The sequence below is a fragment of the Herpailurus yagouaroundi genome, unplaced genomic scaffold, assembly GCF_014898765.1.
Source record: "Herpailurus yagouaroundi ecotype Mexico unplaced genomic scaffold, PumYag 140, whole genome shotgun sequence".
Taxonomy (NCBI): Eukaryota; Metazoa; Chordata; class Mammalia; order Carnivora; family Felidae; genus Herpailurus; species Herpailurus yagouaroundi.
In genome coordinates, this window is record NW_024412395.1 from 24,092,884 (window position 1) to 24,112,273 (window position 19,390).

Genomic DNA, 19,390 nt, shown 5'->3' on the forward strand with positions numbered 1-19,390 from the left:
AGCAACTAAAATAACAGAATTGGCATTAACTAATGTAGAACTCACAATTGTAGAGAAAGATTCAGTTTAGTTTTGAGCCTGTTAAGGATAAGATTTCTGGTAGATCGTCTTTTAGTTAGTAAACCCTTATAAATTTAAAAGCTGAAAACAGTAACAATTTAATTACTTCTGCAACTGCAACTTGATCAGAGCTCAGCAGAAATAACTTACCCCTTATTCACACTGGCGGGTGGTGACACCAAGGCTGAGGTAACCTAAGAGCTAGGGACTGGGATCATTTAGGTTCACTCACTCAACATGTCCAGCAGTTGGTGCTGGCTGTCAACTTGGACCTTAGCTAGAGTTATTGGTGGGAACTACACTGGCCCCTCCAAAGGGTTGCTTGGCTTACTCACAGCAGAGTGGCTGGCCTCTAACAGCTTCCCAAGAGAACTATGTGGAAGTTTTATCTTCTTTTATGATGTAGCCTCAGATTTTACAACGTATCACTTCCATAATAGTCATAGGCCCACCCAAATTCCAGTATATGGAAAAGATGTTCCCCTTTTCTGTTTGCAAGAGTCAATGTCACATTTTAAGAAGAGCATGTGGAATGCCAGATATTATTGTAATCATCTTGGAAAATAAAATCAGCCACAGCCCTCTAATTGAAAATGTTGAATAAGCAATATATAAAAACATAAAAATCTAGAGTTTAGAGTGAGGTATGGCTATAAACATTTAAAAATCTTTAACATTTAGGGGGGATGAGACCACCACAGAAGAGAAAAACACCAAAGACTGAGATGTGGGGAACTCCAGCATTAAGGTGTCAAAGAGAAAAAAGAACTAACAAAGGAGAGTGTGTTGGAATGACTACGAAATAGAACAATCAGGAGAACTGGTTTCCTTCTTCCCCATATTATCTCTTGAAATCCACCTCTCCTTGAGATCTGCCCTAGTATTAGAAACTGAGTTTGTTTAGATATGCAGTATATCCTGTTTGGTCTGGGAACTTATGCCAGCTCAGTTGATGAAATATAACTTGTCTAAATATGTCAAAATAATCTCTTCCCTTTGGGTATTGACTGGTCTAAGGATGGGCATGTAACCCATTTCCAGTTAAGGGAAAACAAAGGAACTGACATGAAAACTTTTCCCAAATAAAACCAGAAGATCTAGCAAGGAAAAGGTGTTTTATCTTATCTCCCTCCTCCTTAAGTCTAAACATACTCCCTGAATATTTATCAAGAATGTTATAACACGGGACCATAACATCAAGTATAAGACAAAATATAACCTAGTGAAGATGGCAACTGAGAAAGGTAGAAAGAGAAATCCCTATAGACTTTCACTCTAACGTTTTGCATTCAAGAGCAATTCTAAACCAATGCAGCTTTTTCAATTTATATATGGTAATCTTTGCTTGAAGTATGACAAACTGTTGGTGTTATTTCCCTCTCTTATATTAACCTTCTTTGTTGTTGTTTTTTTATCATACTAATGCCATGACTTATTTTTATAGCATCTGTCAAGAAAATAAAGCAAATGATGATATTGGAAAAACTACATACAACCTATAACAAATGAAAGCTTTTAGACTTTCATGAGAGTTGAACTGATATTTTACATATATAGACTCCATTCTAAATCAGTGTTTAGATAACGCTGTGTATCTAATACACCATGGTCCACTTTTTCACCCCTCCAAAAGTAAGAGGAGTTGTATTAACTTAAAAATATCCACTCTTTAAAAACAAAGAAACAAAAAACCCTTAAGTCAAATCATACTAGCAGTGAAAGAAACGCTGTGGTGTGAAGTTATATAGTTTTGTAATAGGACTACTTCTATATTATTGCTTAAGAGAAAAGCAGTTATCAGTCAGCAACTTATTATTTGCCAGCCAGTATACTAAGCCCTGGGGATAGAGAAATAAAGCAAACACACATGACTATTCTCCTCATAGCACAGTAAAGAATACAGACATTACCCAGTCCAGTGAAAAAATAGAGCTACTAAGCAAATAAATATAAGCAAATAAGCAAATATTAATGCACAGAATTTATAAAAAATGAAAGTACTAGGTACTTTGGTGTCACAGAACAGAATTATCTGATCTATTTACAAAGCCAGGGAAAAACAAATAAAATTTAGCAAAGTAGGAAAGAAAACACTGCCAATAAAGTAAAGAGATTATTCAAAGACTAGGAGTAGAAGAAAATAGGAAATATGTGAACATATTTTTAAAACTATGAAGTCCAGAGATTGACTGTGATACTAAAGAGGCAGTAGCAGGAGTTTGCGACTGAATATTTACATAAGACCTGATGAAGAAGGATCACAACAGAAATTATGGACTTTTCACAAAAGTCAATGGGAATCCCTTGAAAGGATTGATGCAAGCTTTATATGAAAAGAAAAAAAAAGCAAAAAGAAAAAGAAAACGTCACTCTGCCTTTAATGTTAGGAGATCAATTGTGAAGTCACTGCAGTGGTGTATGTGTAAGATAAGAACAGATTTAATTAGAGTGGAAGTAGCGAAGATGGATAGTGGTAGATTGATAATATTTAGAAAAAAAATATTAACAGAATTTGATGGCACATTGAATTCACTTCCATGTTAGATATGCACAATCTGAATGCCTATGAAACAACCAAATGGAAAAACAGAGATGTCAAAAAGGCAGGTAGACATATTTATCTGGAACTCCGGGAGAAAAAAATAATACAATGTTTGGAATGAACATGTTGCATGGCGATCACAGACTTGTAAATGGAAACCGAAGCTTTAGAAATATTGAAGAATGAAGTTGGCTATCATTCATTCAGCAAATAATTGAGTACCTGTTTTGTAAACAGTCATAGGGCAGAACTTTAAATTGAGAATCTGGAAATATATTGGTATACTTACTTGGATTTACACATACATTAAAGAAATGCATAATAAATATGACCCCATCAAATATGTGCTAAAATATACACCACGGAGTGAAAATAAACTTTTTCTTGTGGTTAGGTAAGATACTGAGTTTTGTTTCAAACATTATAACTAAAAATAAATATTAATATGGACATCTGGATTTTTTAAATGAAACTTACAAAAACTCACTTAAAACTCAAGGTACACACAAAGCTTAAAATTACCCTTTCTCTGGGTGCACAGCTATAGATCTTGGTTGATCCAGGCCTTGGGAAATAATTACATAACGGAAAGAGCCATTGAGTCTTGCAACTTCAATTAAGTTGAAACCATGGTCTGTCCAATATATGTTACCTAGGAGAAATACACATGTGTTTATAATATAGTTGTGAGAAAGAAAATGATTTATTAGTTATGGCTAAAATTAACTTTCTGAGCATTCACATAACTATCAAGAAATCATTTACTTCCTATATTTATTTTTATGTGTGCATTTCCTAAGCAGAAAGCTGTAAATAAACTAATATGCAAATACTTTCTAATCTCACACATCTGTAGTTTAAACCATATAATGAAACATTTATGTGTTACAAATAAGTTGAAACTTCTCACCTAAAGAAGGGATCTATTTTAACTTTCTACTGACTGCAGGCAAAAGAGAACTTCTGACACTTTTGTTTACCTGCCTCACAGTTCTCAGGGGATTTGGGCAAAGTTACCACTACATAATCTACTTCTGCATAAAAACACTTGTCCAAAGGCTCAAAAGCATTAGAAAGAATGAAGCCAAGAGCAAAAGAGACTATTTATCCCTGTGGCTAGAAGTACGAAAAAAAAATTGTTATGAGTCGGAAACAGAATTTTTATGAAGGAGATTGAGACCCTAACAAAATAGGTGTGAAATGAAAACAGAAAAAGCCATGGATTATACCAGCAATCCAGTCAATAGCTATCCCCTCCACTCTTCCCAAGCCATTGGTAATGATATCTTCTTTCCAAGTCTGATCTCTTTTAGCTCGGCTAATTTTATTGAAGCCCATGTCTGTCCAGTAGATGGTATCATTTTCTATGGATAAGACAGAAAGAAAAAAAAAACAAAAACAAAAAACATACACATACACTATAAAAGGTATCGATATATTGATATATGTATTAGGATCACATTGCATTAGTATTTTGGGTGTACTACGAGTATAAATAGTTTTCAGGACAATTTATTAAAACAGATAGTAATGAATATATTAAAACAACATGAAAGGACCTAGTCAAATGAATTTTTAAAGTACTTTTGAAATATATATGAAAATGACCTATCACATCCTTTATTATTTTTTCTTCATTTTCCTACTCATTTTAACTCAATAAATACTTATCCCACATTATTTTGCAATCTTGATATCAAACCATGCTATTTTGGACCACAGTTTTTGTCTTCACACCCATACCTGTGTCTGAGTCCTCTAAATATAAAAAAGAATACTATTGGAGACAATCAACAAAGTCTCAAAGTAGAGACAGAATGGAAAAGAAACATAAGGGCATTTCAACTGCATCAAGAGTGTTTTAAGCATAAGGTCATTCAAAATGTATAAAGCCTTAAAAATGCCCTAGCATCCAATTATTCCTTCTGAGGAGCTAGTTTCCCAAATGTCAACTGCAAACCCCTTACATTATTTTTCAAACTCTCATTGGATAAATGGGCTTAAGCATACTTGAAAAATGGCTCTATCCTATCATAGAGTCTTTAAATAACAGTGCTTTTTGAATATTTGAATGAAAAATGTGTCTAAAGATTACAAATGAAATATATTATATGTGCATGCATATGCATAAAGGGTAGCAATTATAGACCAATGATTTTAAAAATAGCCACCAGAAAGACGCTGGGGACAAATCATTAAATAATAAATTTGCCACCAACTAAGTAAGTTTTCGTGTTGTGACCTACGTGGCCATTTGAAGAACAAATCCTTTAAGACCAATATAATTTCCCTCTGGCACAGTGACAGACTATGGAAATAAAGAAAAAGCAATTAGTATAATAAAGCCATTTATCAGTAAGTTTTGAGATTCCATTTCTATTAAAATACAGTCTAAACTCTTTGCCTAATTGAAAAAAGATTCCAAAACCCCCTTGTTCTCAAGAATGGTTAAGTCAAATATGTAATTGTTTGAAGCAGAGCAGGTAACATTTTCAAATATATATCTGGAAAGCAAAAATTTGTTTGATTTTTTCCAATTTTGTAAAAGTATTAGTTAACATGATTTCATTTTGAAAGAGTGAATCAATCAACAACAATAAGCATTATTTTTGCATGAACACTAAGCATTATACCTAATCCAGATCTCTTCCACAAATATTAGACCCACATATCTAACTGCCCACTTTGTATCTCCACTTGTAGCTAGACAAGGAAATCTTGGTATACGAAGGACAAATTCTGGATTTCTACTGGCAACACCCTTGTCTTATAATCTTCCACAAAGCAACTCCACATGTGACAACAGTATGATAGATGGCATCTCCATCCTTTGTTTCTTGGGCTAAAAACCTCATATTATCCTTGATTACTTTTTCTCAAACTTCACATCTAATCCATCACCCCAATATTCTCATATTCAATCTATTACCAATTAGTTTTGCCCTTTTTATTCTTCCTTCAAATCATATCCATCATCCAACCACCTCTCATACACTCCACTGCTTATAATGTAATCCAAACTATTATTAACTCTTGCCTAAAGTACAGTTGACTCTTGAACAACCTGAGTTTGAACTGTGTGGGTCTACTTACATGTGGATTTCTTTCAATAAATACATTGAACAATATTGATATAGGCACTGACACACAATTTATCTTGTAAACAGATGATAGAAACAGCATCAATAAATTCAGTACTTTCCGTACTGTAAATGTATTTCTCTTACATTTTTCTTAATAACCTTTTCTTTTTCTAGCTTCCTTTATTGTAAGAATATAGCATATAATACATTGAACATACATACGAAATAGGTGTTAAAAGTATGTGTTAATTATGTTATTGGTAAGGTTTCTAGTCAATAGTAGGCTATTAGTAGTTAAGTTCTGAGGGAGTCAAAAGCTATATGCAGATTTTCAACTGTGCAGGGGTCAACCCCATTATTGTCCAAGGTCAACTGTATTGCAAATAGCTTCGTAACTTACTGCCCTGCTTCACTTTTGCCTCAGTACTCCCCTTTCCTCCAGAGTCCTTTTTCTACTTAGGGGCCATTGTTACCCTTTGAGGGGTAAACAAGATCATTTCTCTCCCTTCCACTCAAACTCTCTAATCATTTGCCATCTCATCCAAGGTAAAATTAAATTTCCATCCCATGACTTTCATCATCTACACATCTACACCCTTCAACCCACTCTCACCTGACATCCTTCCACTCTCCCCCTCGCTCATCATCTCTGGTAACACAGATCTTCCTCTTCCTAACACAAACCAAATACTATCAGTCTAAGATTCTTTATATTACTATTTTTGTTTGGAAGCACTTTCCTCAGATATCTGCACAGCCCTGTCTTAGCTTAGCCCTTCTTACTGAAACTTTCCCTGACTACTCTATAAAACATTATTTTCTGGGCATGTTCTACGCCCCTTACCGAACCTATTTTTGTCCTTAGCATTTATTACTGTCAAACCCATTATATATTGGTTTGTTTCTTTAGTGTCTGTCTTATCTCACAGAAATGTAATCTTTGTGAGGGTTGGGGCTTTATTTTGTTTACTGCTTTATCCCTAGCACTTAGAGTAGTACCTGACACATATAGTAAGCCCAAAGTAAATGTCTGGCAAACAAATGAATGAATGTGATAAGCCATACAAAGACTGTCTGGAAGGGGATATAAGGAAGACATAGCAATTACCAGAAGAAACTTTATATGCTCAATAAGGAGAAGGTATGCACATGAAAAAATTGACTAACAATTCACAATAGTGTAGCATGAGCAGCATATACATAGAACAGGTAAGTAATTTTGCAAGATCCATTCACAACAATCTTCACAAGTATTAGGGAAAAATACCCTATTCTGCATATGAATCTTACCTTTTTCTTAATTTTTTTAATGTTTATTTATTTTTGAGAGAGAGAGACAGATCATGAGCAGGGGATGGGCAGAGAGAGAGGGAGACACAGAATCCAAAGCAGGCTCTAACCTTTTAGCACAGAGCCCAACTTGGGGCTCAAACCCACAAAATGTGAGATCATGACCTGAGCCAAAGTCAGATGCTTACCAACTGAGCCACCCAGGTGCTCCTGAACCTTACTTCTGTATTACTCTCTAATAGCTCTGCCAGGCCTGCAAAATCCTACTCCATATATCCAGGAAACACTCTTTCTCACATATACCACTACATCCTGCATATACTTTTATGGTCATATTGAGCTGAAATTGGGGCTTGACATTTCTTCTTAGAAACAGACTGTGAGATAATTCATAGGTAGGGGTTGCAACTGACCCAACTTTTACCAATGTAGTCACAATGTGCAGTAGACACTTCATAAATATTCACTTTGTGAACAGTAGATTAATTTGTAATGCTGAGGCTGTCTCTGAATGGTCAAGTCCACTTGATCAAAGCAGGGAGAAACTGAGAAGTTTCCCTGTATTATTTCTATCAGGTATATTTGGGAGATCAGTGAGCAAATCAATCATGTGGTGATACAGTAAAGAGGATCAAAAGGACAGAAGAATTAAATCAATCATTCATATCCAATCCCTTATCAATTCTTCCACATACATACTGCATTCCTACACACCCTAAATTAAATAAGTTCACTAATATATAAGAATATATTTTCAAGGGATGCCTAGGTGGCTCAGTTGGTTAGGTGTGCAACTTTGCCTCAGGTCACGATCTCCTGGTTTGTGGTTTTGAGCCCTGCATGGGGCTGTGTGCTGACAGCTCAGAGCCTGGAGCCTGCTTTGGATTCTGTGTCTCCCTCTCTCTCTGCCCCTCACCTGCTCATTCTCTCTCTCTCTCTCTCTCTCTCTCTCTCTCTCAAGAATAAACATTAAACAAAAAATAAAAAAATATATTTTCAAATATCTGCAAAGTAAACACAAATTATGTCAAGAATGTTTTAATTAGGAATAAAATCAGACTGAAAGATGATAAAATTTAACAAAACACTATAAAGACACAAAACAGAAATACATATAAATATAGAAAGGGAAGAAAAGATTCTCATAACTGCCCTGACCCTTATTCCAAAATAAGATTTTTTTTAACTTTAATTATACTTATTCAACAGATACCTAAAAAATATTTGGTATATGCTAAATAATATTGTAGACTTAGGAGTGTGGTGGGGAATATGATGGACAGCCTTTGTAATCATGGAATGCACTTCTGGAGTTGAATTAAAAATAAATTATCTTAAGACATATGATAATTGGTAATGTATAAAATAATTACAAAATTGGAAAATTGAACTTGTAATTTAAGGTAATAATGATTATAATTAGCTCCCCACAGATACAATAAGACACATAGAACATTTAGTAACTATTTTCCAGGATTACATAGAGAGAGATCAGAGGCCAGCTACTGTGCATTGTAAATACGGTCAGAATTAAAAGAAAATCCACTTATGGTCAGGAATGCAACTGGTGCAGCCACTCTGGAAAATAGTATGGAGGTTCCTCAAAAAATTAAAAATAGGACTACCCTATGACCCAGCAACTGCACTACTAGGTATTTATCCAAGGGACACAGGTGTGCGGTGTCACAGGGGCACACGCACCGCAATGTTTATAGCAGCGCTATCTACAAGAGCCAAAGTATGGAAAGAGCCCAAATGTCCATTGACAGATGAATGGATAAAGAAGATGTGATATACATATACAATGGAGTATTATTCTGCAATCAAAAAGAATGAAATCTCGCCGTTTACAACTACGTGGATGGAACTAGAGGGCATTAGGCTAAGCGAAATTAGGCAGAAAAATACAAATATCATCTGACTTCACTCATATGAGGAATTTAAGATACAAACCAGATGAACATAAGGGAAGGGAAACAAAAATAATATGAAAACAAAGACGGGGAGAAAACATAAGAGACTCTTAAATACAGAGAACAAACTGAGGGTTGCTGGAGAGGCTGTGGGAGGGGTAATAGGCCAAATGGGTAAGGGGCATTAAGGAAGACACTTGTTGGGATGAGCCCTGGGTGTTATACATATCATTCCATGAATCACTGGAATCTACTCCTGAAATAATTATCCTACTATATGTTAACTAACTTGGATATAAATTAAAAAATAAATTAAAAAAAAAACACAAATGATATTTGTCTGTAAAACAAGGAAGAGGCCTACTGACAAGGAGAAAAGTTAAACTTTTTGAGTTAAGCTCAAGAGCTAACCATCTACAGAAATAGATTGTGCATGGTCCTGTCTGAAAATAGGAAACAAGAAACACACGTCTCTTAAAATCCTTTCGCCCTTAGCTGTCTGTATTTTAGGATTAATTAACAAACACTTATTGATAATCTATTGTAAATACACTAGCCTCCATGTTATCTCAGGCTGCTGAGTCCTTCCTAGAAAATTCAAAGTCCTGTTTCCCCGTGTAAATTTACATACTATTTCAGAAAACACGATACCCACACACACACAAAAAGATAAAATATAACGTATAAGGTTACCCTGCTTCTCTCTCCTAACGAAATAATTACCAGCACAGTAGGAAGATAGCAGACTACAGTGTAAGGAGTTGAGGGTTGGGTTCTTAGCATTTATCATTGTTCTCCTATTAACTGTGAGACTTTCACGATGTTACTTTGTCCCTCCTGGCCTGTTTCCTCATATATGAATATAATATAGAAATAGAAAGAGAGAGATATACAGATATAAGTAAAAGAAGGTAAAATTTAGATAAATTTTAGGGTTTCTTTCAACTGTGATGTTTTACTGTTAAGATTTAATTTTTCAGTTGCACTTAAGGGAATACAGGATCTCAAACTTCTGTCCAATCTGAACTGCTATATAGATCTTCCTTTTTTCTCTGTAATTTTTTTGTTTCTCATTTTAACTGGCTCCATTGTCTGGAGCTAAAAAGAATAAAGCATATGATTTTTCCAAGAATGTGCTACTAAAGGGTATTAAGCCACATTTAATTTTTCAACCACACACATTTACATTTATGCTATTAAATGCTACCTTGTTCCATTTGATCAGGGATCCTGCCAGTTGACATTTTTAAAAACTCATGTTATCCAATGACTCCTTTTTGTGATACCCACAAATTTGATCAGTAGGTTTTCTACATCTTTATTCAAGGCAATAATAAATACATTGAACTGGACCAAAAATATACTTTTGGCATACCACTTTCTACAGTAATTGTGGAGCTCCACCATCCCTTCACATCTGGCTGATTCAACCAGGAAGAACACCTAGTTCAGAAGAAGAGGCAAGAAATCCTCAAGATTCTCTGCTTTCCAGGAACTGGTCCAACATGCTGATCTACTTTGGTTGACAGTGCTTACTTTGGGAGATATGGGGCAAATGGCTTCAAGTAAGGAATGACTTTAGAATGTGTTATTAAAAAGTAAAGGCAAGCTTATTATTTTAGCTTCTTCCTCAGTGGCTATTTTTCCCCCCTTGCACTAGTGTTGAGTAGGTCTGATAGGTAAAAATTCCAGTGAAGCCAGTCAAGAGACTGACTTTTGGATTGATCTTTATAAATATTGTAATATATTTGTAAAAGATTTATATTTAGGGTGTTTATCACACATCACCAGACTTTAGTCTTTTGTTTTGTAGGGAATTCTGAAAGGTAAAGTAAATATAACAAATACAATCACAACTTCGCTAGAAGTAATTACATCCAACCTTAATTCTGAGATTGTGAACATTACTGGCTCCTATTATAATTGTTGTTATTATTTTGCAAATAAGAGCAAGTGCTATGGGGATTAGGCAAAAAATGTGAAGATGGAAAGAGTTTGAGATTGTTAATACTGGATTAAAAGGAGCTATAAAGAAAATGAAAGAGAAATAGGTGAAGGAAGAAAGGAAGGGAGGAAGCGAGGATGGAAGGAATCACACATCTATTTTATCATTGGCAGAGCCATGTGATTTAACAGAGAATATTAGGCATAGGAGAACAGTAAGATAAACTGAGGCATTCTAAAAATAAACTTTTAAAAATATTCTAATTGGTGCTTGAGGGAGACATTCTTCTATTATCTTTTATCAATATATTGCTGATATATTAAAATGATTATCACACTATGTAAAAAATGTGACTATATTTTGGATCTAGAACCTAGTATGAGAAAGACTACTGGATGGCAAAAAAAAAAAAAATTGTCATAGTGACGATATAAAAATTAGAAGTTACCCCACAATTTATTTTTAAAAATATTACCATAAATTTCCTTTTGCCTTAAAAAAAAAAAAACTCTAGCATAAACAAATCCTTCTCAAATGATCTGAGTTTGGTCATTAGATCTGGTGATAAGGATAGATTCTAGTACCTAGTTTCTAAGGTAATAATTTAGTGAATGAGGGCATGGAAGCCCAGAATCTGGTTGACCTCTAGGAGACTTACTTTTCCCAGGTTTGTAAACTAAGAAAATTATATAAATTATAGAATTTATATATATTTATAAAACTAGATAAATTTTACAGGGAACAATCTTTAGTAACAGGTTCTGCTAGTACCTTCGTAGAGCTTACACAGAACGTGTTAAGAAGGTCAAGTTAGCTACACAACACAAAGAATTACTTAAGGACAGCTCCAACTTGTGAGTACTAAAATTCACAAATGTGTTTAGCTGCTTTGTTGAATTTCTTTGTTTTCATCTTGTTGGACCCATTATACTCTATCCCACACTTTAAAAGCAAAGACATTAGGGGCACCTGGGTGGCTCAGTTGGTTAAGTGGTTGACTTTGGCTCAGGTCATTATCTCACAGTTCATGGTTTGAGCACTACAGAGGCTGGAGTTTGTTTCGGAATCTCTGTCTCCCCTTCTCTCTCCCCTGCCCGTGCTCTGCCTCTCACTGTCTCTCAAAAATAAATAAACATTAAAAAAATTTAAAACAAAGACATTAATGCTCAGTTCCAAAAACATACGATAACTTACCGGAAGTTCTATATAAACTATGTCCTAGGTTCTTTTTTTTTTTTTTCAATTTACTTTGAGAAAGAGAGGCAGAGAAGGGAAGGGGTGAAAGAGAGAGAAGGGAAGGAAGGGGCAGAGCAAGAAGGATAATCTCACAAACCATGAGATCCTGACCTAAGCCAAAATCAAGAGTTGGACCCTTAACCAACTGAGCCACCCAGGCACCCCAATGTGCCCTGGTTTCTTGATAAACTTCAGGCTTAGGTTCTAGATTGTTATATCTATGGTCATTCAACTATTGTCAATTAGAGTACTCTCCATTACTTTATAGGGAAAGCTGTTAGGATTTTATTTATGTATTTTTAGCTTGTGTTGTTATATACAATACAATATTAGCTGTAAGGAGTCACTATTAAATTCATGGTGCTGATGTTTATCCAGAACCTGCACTTTAACTTTGATTATTGGGATCAGAAAGAACAATATCCCTCACCCTGCCAACCCTCCAACCACCAGCTTTTACTTGGACTTTAATTATTTACTATTGCTTCCAGATGAGCTGGTTGCACACACCTTTCCCCTTTTGAGGTCAGAAATATGTGCCTTCTCCATGGTTTTTTATTGTCATTTATCAGCAGTGGCCCTAACAGGCAGGCTGAGAAATTTGACTGTTATTCCATTTACAAAGGCTTCAATGCAATTCATTAAATTCTAACTTAGTTAAGATAATGATTTCCAAACTTATTTTCATTCTAAAACTTTGACACTTATGACTGTTACCTCTAATCTAAACCCTATCTTTTGTTCTTTCAAAAATCACCTTGTAATTTTTGGAAAGAAGAGACTTTCTCATATCACCCCTACACTTTCCAGTCATCATACATCTCAATGCAATTATTTTGTTCCTTTTCTATGTAATTTCAATCCAGATACTGGATTCAGAACTTTGCCGAATCCACTTTATAAAATCCCACCCACACATGAAATACAAATACAACAGAATTAATCGAAGCATGTGATAGGGAAATATATTATAACGACATAAAAACTTCAAACTGAAAATTAGATACTTTATTCTAAAAAGTGCTCTGGCCATACCCACCAGAGGTGATTTTCCAGTGGCAGCTTCACATCGCATGCTAGCCTCAGCTCCTCTCCTCCATCTCATCTCAGTGTCTCATTTCCTCCCCTTTCAGATTACCCTGTCTCCAAAAAGAAACCCTCTATAACTACTGTCCCCAACCTCAGCAACAGGTTTGCCTTTACACAGGTAAACCTGTGTCAAATGACTGCCCATTAGTATTGCCTCAAGAAGCTCAAAACAAAACAAAGAAAACAAACAAACAAACAACAACAACAACAAAAAACCCACTAAATATACAGGCACACCTCAGAGATTTCAGATTGTTTAGTCTGGGGTAGTGTGCTGGTTGAGAATTACTAGTTAACTCATCAAAAGTAAGGATAAGACGAAAAAACACTTATTATTTAACAGGGCTCAAGATCTTGTGAGGGACAGACACTGCTATTGTAAAGTGCTACCTAATCCCCATTACAATCTCACTGCTGTTAATGGCTCATTCCTAAAGGGAACCGAAAAGAGAAAAGAGGGACAGAAGAGCTTGGCACCTTCTCCAGAATATCACATTGGGGACTTTTTTTTTCTCCAGTTGGAGGAGGTCTTTAACTTTGGGGGGACATATATATATATATATATATATATATATATATATATATACACACACACACACACACACATATATAATATATATGTATACATAATGCATGTGTATATATATATATACACACATATATATATACACACACATTGTATATATAATGTATACATATATGTATTTTTAAATCTGTTCAGTTAGTTCTAATGAGACAAGAAAACTGAAAGGACCCCATAAAATAAGCCATTCTTTTTTTTTTTTTTCCTTTACTCTGGCTTCGACTCTAGCTGTGTAGCTGTGTGTGGCTTACAACTGCATCCCACTCCACATGTGCCTTGTAATGCAAAGAACATAAGTCCTATGTGTTTGGGACAAAGAGATAATGATATCTTTGGAGTATTTCAGCACAATAGATAACATCTAAGGACTGAATGGGTGGGTTGTCATGTTCTCCAAGAACTTTGACTCCAAACACCTTGATACCAAGACCCTTGGGCTTCAGGGAATGAATGACTTATGAAGGACACCAGGACCTGGTCTTTATTCTGACCAGTTCCTGGATGCCTGATTGCCAATAAAAACTCCAGATCCCAAACAAAGAGGAGACTCCCTCCTTTCCTTTCTGAGTCTCCTGGACAGTTTGCTCTATGTCTTCAATAAACTGTGCTTTCACCTCCTACTGGCTAATGTTTGATTTCCATCTTGGCTGGTCATGCTTGAGCCCCCTTTGGGTCCTTGGATCCTGACCACCTGCATCATTGATATGTCACTGGCCCCAGATGTGTTAGAAATCACTATTCTTCAATCTTTGCCTGAGTCAAGCTAAATCACAAGGCATGTCAAGATTACTTTGATGAGGTGGGGGGGGGGGTGCCTGGGTGGCTCAGTTGGTTAAGCGGCCCACTTCAGCTCAGGTCATGATCTCGTGGTCTGTGAGTTCGAGACCCACGTTGGACTCTGTGCTGACAGCTCAGAGCCTGGAGCCTGTTTCACATTCTGTGTCTCCTTCTCTCTGACCCTCCCCATTCATGCTCTGTCTCTGTCTCAAAAATAAATAAACGTTAAAAAAAATTTAAAAAAAAAGATTACTTTGATGAAGGAGCATGAGGCAGGCTAAGGGGCAAAGCACAATCTAGCACACACCTCCCTGCCCCCAAGGTGGGACAGGTATAATATTTCTTGGATACTGCAGGCTACCCCAAAACAGGAAAGGACCAATGGAAAAAAAAAAAAAAGGTTAAACTGAAACTGAGTAAGAGCCTCCACCAAAAAGGCAATCCCATGAAGAGCCTATAGTCGAGGAACTCCCTACTGTCTTAATGGTAATGCTTTGCTAGAGGGAAAAACAACCTTAGATGTTGACAGCTAGGCCTCCAGTAACCTTGAGTGTTTAGCATATGAAAATCCCTTTAGAAACACCCTCTCCCCCAATTCCATAAAACGGTTACCCCCTACATTTTCAGTGCAGCTCTTTCAGCCAAGGGATCCTGTCCCTATGCTTTAATAAAATCACCTTTTTGCACCAAAGACACCTTCAAGAATTCTTTCATGGCTGTCAGCTCCAGACCCTATGAATCCTCACCATCACCCCAAAACTATCAACTTTGAGTGTAGATCCATCTCCATTCTCAGTAAGCTGGCTTTTATTGAACTATATCCTCTACCAAAGGTATGTATCTATTCTTCCCTTTATCTTTTTTTCTTTTAGATTATACAGACATTGGGAGCCCTGAAGTTGATCACATTCCTATGTTTGTACTAGTTACTATACATATGAACTTCCAGCAAAAATAGAGAATTTTACAGCATCCAGTTTATCTCTAGTTCCATGTTATTTTTCCCTAATTTTTCTCTTAGCACTCATTCCCTCACATCTTAATTGTTTATCTTAATGCCATTCCTATATTTTTGAAAGTACATATAATAATTTTTAGAATAAGAGGAGCTATATATATTTTAACTTATCAGATCATACATTATACATATGTGACATCAGAGTTGGGTATACACACTGTACAGAATGGCTAAGAAGACCAAGAAAAATCCAAGACAATGTAAGAAAAATGTTAAAATGGTAGTTTTTACATTTTTGTTTCTTATTTTTTTTATAATTTCTATTTTAGTGTATATTTTATAATGTATTATATCATAATATTTAGTGCAGTAATAACACACTCCTTACAAGTTAATAATTTTTTAATAAAATAATAAATAAAAACCATGGATTTTAAGTGAATCTCTTCTTGTCTAACCAGTAGTTTATATGATAAATAAGAAAGGTTTGCTACCGCCACTGTGGCTGCTACTTTCCAATAGCACCCTGTGCCATGCTCTGTGCCATCATGGCGCACCAGTTGAAACCACTGGAGCAGACTATGAGTGTTATGGAAATTGAGAGGAAGGCAAGGTCAGTCAAGGGCATCAGGAAAACTTCAGGCAAGAAGTGAGGCTTTCACTGACCTTTGAAGAGAGGGTAGCATTTGGATTAGCATTTGGAGAAATGTACAATATAGTTTACACAAACCTAGTTGAGATAAAGAACCAATTTAATTAATGTGGTCATCTTCAAATCATAGGAAGGATGACAAGCATTTCAAGAAGATTGGAGAACAAAAACTGTGATGACAGCCCTTTGTGAAGCCATCAGATACCTATGTACAAATATGAAGTTTTACTTTGTATTCTTTTCCAACTTTGAAAGCATTTCTTTAAACATTTTGCAGGTTAATAAGGACCCAAGTTCTCAATATTTCATATTAAAAGGATTCAATAATAAAGTGCTAATGAATTACATTTGTTTCTTTCATTTTCAGAAAGGCAAATCGATACAAACGCTAATGGGCAATTTTCTTACAGCAACAAATCACTAAAGAACTCCATCCTTGTGAGTAAATAAAATAAAATCTGCAGACTTCAAAGGTTTTAGATATCTTAATCCCCTTAAGCTACAATGTTATGAAACCTTAGATAATGTACATTCTCTTTTAAATTGCTCTTTTATCAAATAAGAAATACATGCCTATCTAGCTTTTGTGTCCTGAATAGAATTTGCATTAAACATACTTATTATAAAAGCAATTCCATTTTCAGGTTTTGAACTGTTTCCTCTCAGGGTAACAAAAAGAAGCTTTCACATTTTCTTAAGCATTCACTGTTTTTTCTCTTCAAAGCAATTGCACCGTGCTGTTTTTCACATGCATTAAGCTAGTTTTCACAGCCCTTGTGTTCCTAATTTTGTCTTTCAGGTAGCATATAAGAACTAAAATGTGCTGTCACAGTCTCTTCCTCTTCAGATTAGAAGAGGACCAATAGCAGCTCCAAGGAGAAATTGTTTTAATTTATTCTTTTTCAGATTTTCAAAGCTAAGCTATAAAATTGAGACAGCATGTTGAATAGATACGTCTTCAGGGGACACCTACTCAGACATTTCTTCAGGAAACCATCAACCCATTTCAGAAAACAATGCTATGTAATTTCACTTTTATTTTTTAAATAGGGAAAGACAAAAATCTTGTTCCTTAAATGCTTGGTTTTTTATATTATGCCTCAAATTAGTAAACCAGACAAAGATGGAGTGTATATGTGAAAAACAGAGGCTTTCTAAGCAAATACATACATTTTTTTCATCCTCACTCCTGGTGAAAAAAATATCTTACTTAAGAAGTTTACTGAACCTGGGTGCTTGGGTGGCTTGGTTGGTTAAGCGCCCGACTTCGGCTCAGGTCATGATCTCAAGGTTGGTGGGTTCGAGCCCTGCATCAGACTCTGTGCTGACAGCTCGGACCTTGAAGCCTGCTTTGGATTCTATGTCTCCCTCTCTCTCTGCCCCTCCCCCACTCATGCTCAAAAATGAATAAATATTTTTTAAAAATTAAAAAAAAAGAAGTTTACTGAAGAGAGAAATGTAACATAATAACTAAAGGCTTGGATACTGTGTTCTGACTTCCTAAACCGAAAAGCTCAGTGGATCTATGACATGGGTAAATTACTTCATCTTTCTGGTCAGTTTCCCAGTATATAAATAGGTAATAGAGATGTCGTGAGGATTAAATAAATCCAATCTTGGTTAAAGCACTTAACATCTAGTACATAATATAATAAATTATCAACTATCAAAATTTAAAAACACAAAGTATTTAATAAAATAAAAAACTATACAAATTTGGTATCAATTTGGTAATTTTATATGCTTTTAATTTTTTTTAACATTTATTTATTTTTGTGAGACAGAGACAGAGCACTAGTGGGATAGTGGCAGAGAGAGGACCCAGAATCCAAAGCAGGCTTCAGGGTCTGAGCTGTAAGCACAGAGACCGAAGTGGGGCTCAAACTCACGAACAATGAGATCATGACCTGTGAGGAAGTCAGACCCCTAGGCCACTGAGCCACTCAGGTACCCCTAAATTTTCAAATAAGAGAACATGGTTAAATAATTTTGAAATTTTATGTTATGCCTGATTTGTATAACAATGCTACCCAGGCACCCAATGCTTTTGAAATTTTAATAAGGTTTTAGTTTAACATCCTATCATCTTTTATAAATTTAAAATTTTAATCTTACCAATATTAAATGAAATAGAAAATGCCTTGAAAATTATCAGACATTGCTAAATATTTCCAGTCACCATCTACGAATTTTTATATTAAAATCTAACATTGATTTGAATGCACAGTAGCATTTCATATTTTCAGAAAGGCAAAGTTAACTTTACTATGAAAAGTTACACAGAAAATTTGGTGTAAGAATTGAAATTGTCAGCATTTATTGTACTTGAGGGTAGGCCAAAAATTCAGGATAGGAAAAAGTCATTATTAACACCATTAAGGAATCAATAAAATTTGTCCTAAATGGGCATTTTAAATGCCTATGCATATCATTTAAATCATATGTGACAAATAAATATGAGAATCTTATACCAATTATTTTCTAGTTTGACTTCACTATTGAATCGTACCTAACATAATAAACAGTCTATAAATGTGCACTGCTTGGACTTTCAGAAACAATTATTCTTTTTATAAACAAATTCCTGTTAAAAACAGAAAAAAAATATAAATCAATACTTTTTGTTGAGAATTGTTTGTATTATAGAGGATGCAAAAATGACCAAGAAGCCTCCTTCAATCATTCCTGAGATTCAATCACCCTCGTGTAAGTACTTGGTAGTCACATACATTACTTAACATTCCATAGTGAATCAAAATTGCTTCTCAACCTACATTGGGAGAACATTAGAGAATACTCTATATTCTCCCTCTAGTTAGCTCCACAGAAGCCAGTGTAAAACTTTAGATATAAAAGCTCAATGAATGAATGATCAAGTACGACTGTCTCATTCTTACCATCTGAATGTTCAAATTCAGCATGGCAGATCAACTCATTCTAGCTACCCTCAATCTCCTCCTTTACCTTTTATTCTATCAGTTGATGAGAGGAACAATATTCCTCACCCAAACTAAAAACTTGAGAGGTATCCTTGATTCTTTCTGTATCTATTTACCTTATCCCCACATTTAATCAATTACCAAGTTCTGCATGTTTTAATGCTTCTTTAAAAAAAAAAAGTTCACTTATTTATTTATAAGCGACAGTGTGAGTGGGGGAGGGGCAGAGAGAGAGGGAAAGAGAGAGAATTCCAAGAAGGCTCCCTGCTGCCAGTGCAGAGCCCCATGGGGTGGGGCATGGTGGGAGGACAGGGGGCTTGAAC

At 35.3% G+C, this 19,390-nt stretch overlaps 1 protein-coding gene across 4 annotated transcripts in view; it reads right to left on the reverse strand.

Annotated features, from left to right (window-relative positions):
* The window catches only part of LRP1B (LDL receptor related protein 1B), a 1,898,953-nt gene that overhangs the window by 469,021 nt on the left and 1,410,542 nt on the right, over positions 1-19,390 (reverse strand). For all 4 annotated transcript variants that reach the window (XM_040474969.1, XM_040474970.1, XM_040474968.1 and 1 more), the window contains exons 36-37: positions 3,832-3,966; positions 3,125-3,254 (exon numbers count right to left, since the gene is read on the reverse strand). In XM_040474969.1, coding sequence (XP_040330903.1) covers positions 3,125-3,254; positions 3,832-3,966 — 265 coding nt within the window. The remainder of the gene's footprint in view (positions 1-3,124; positions 3,255-3,831; positions 3,967-19,390) is intronic.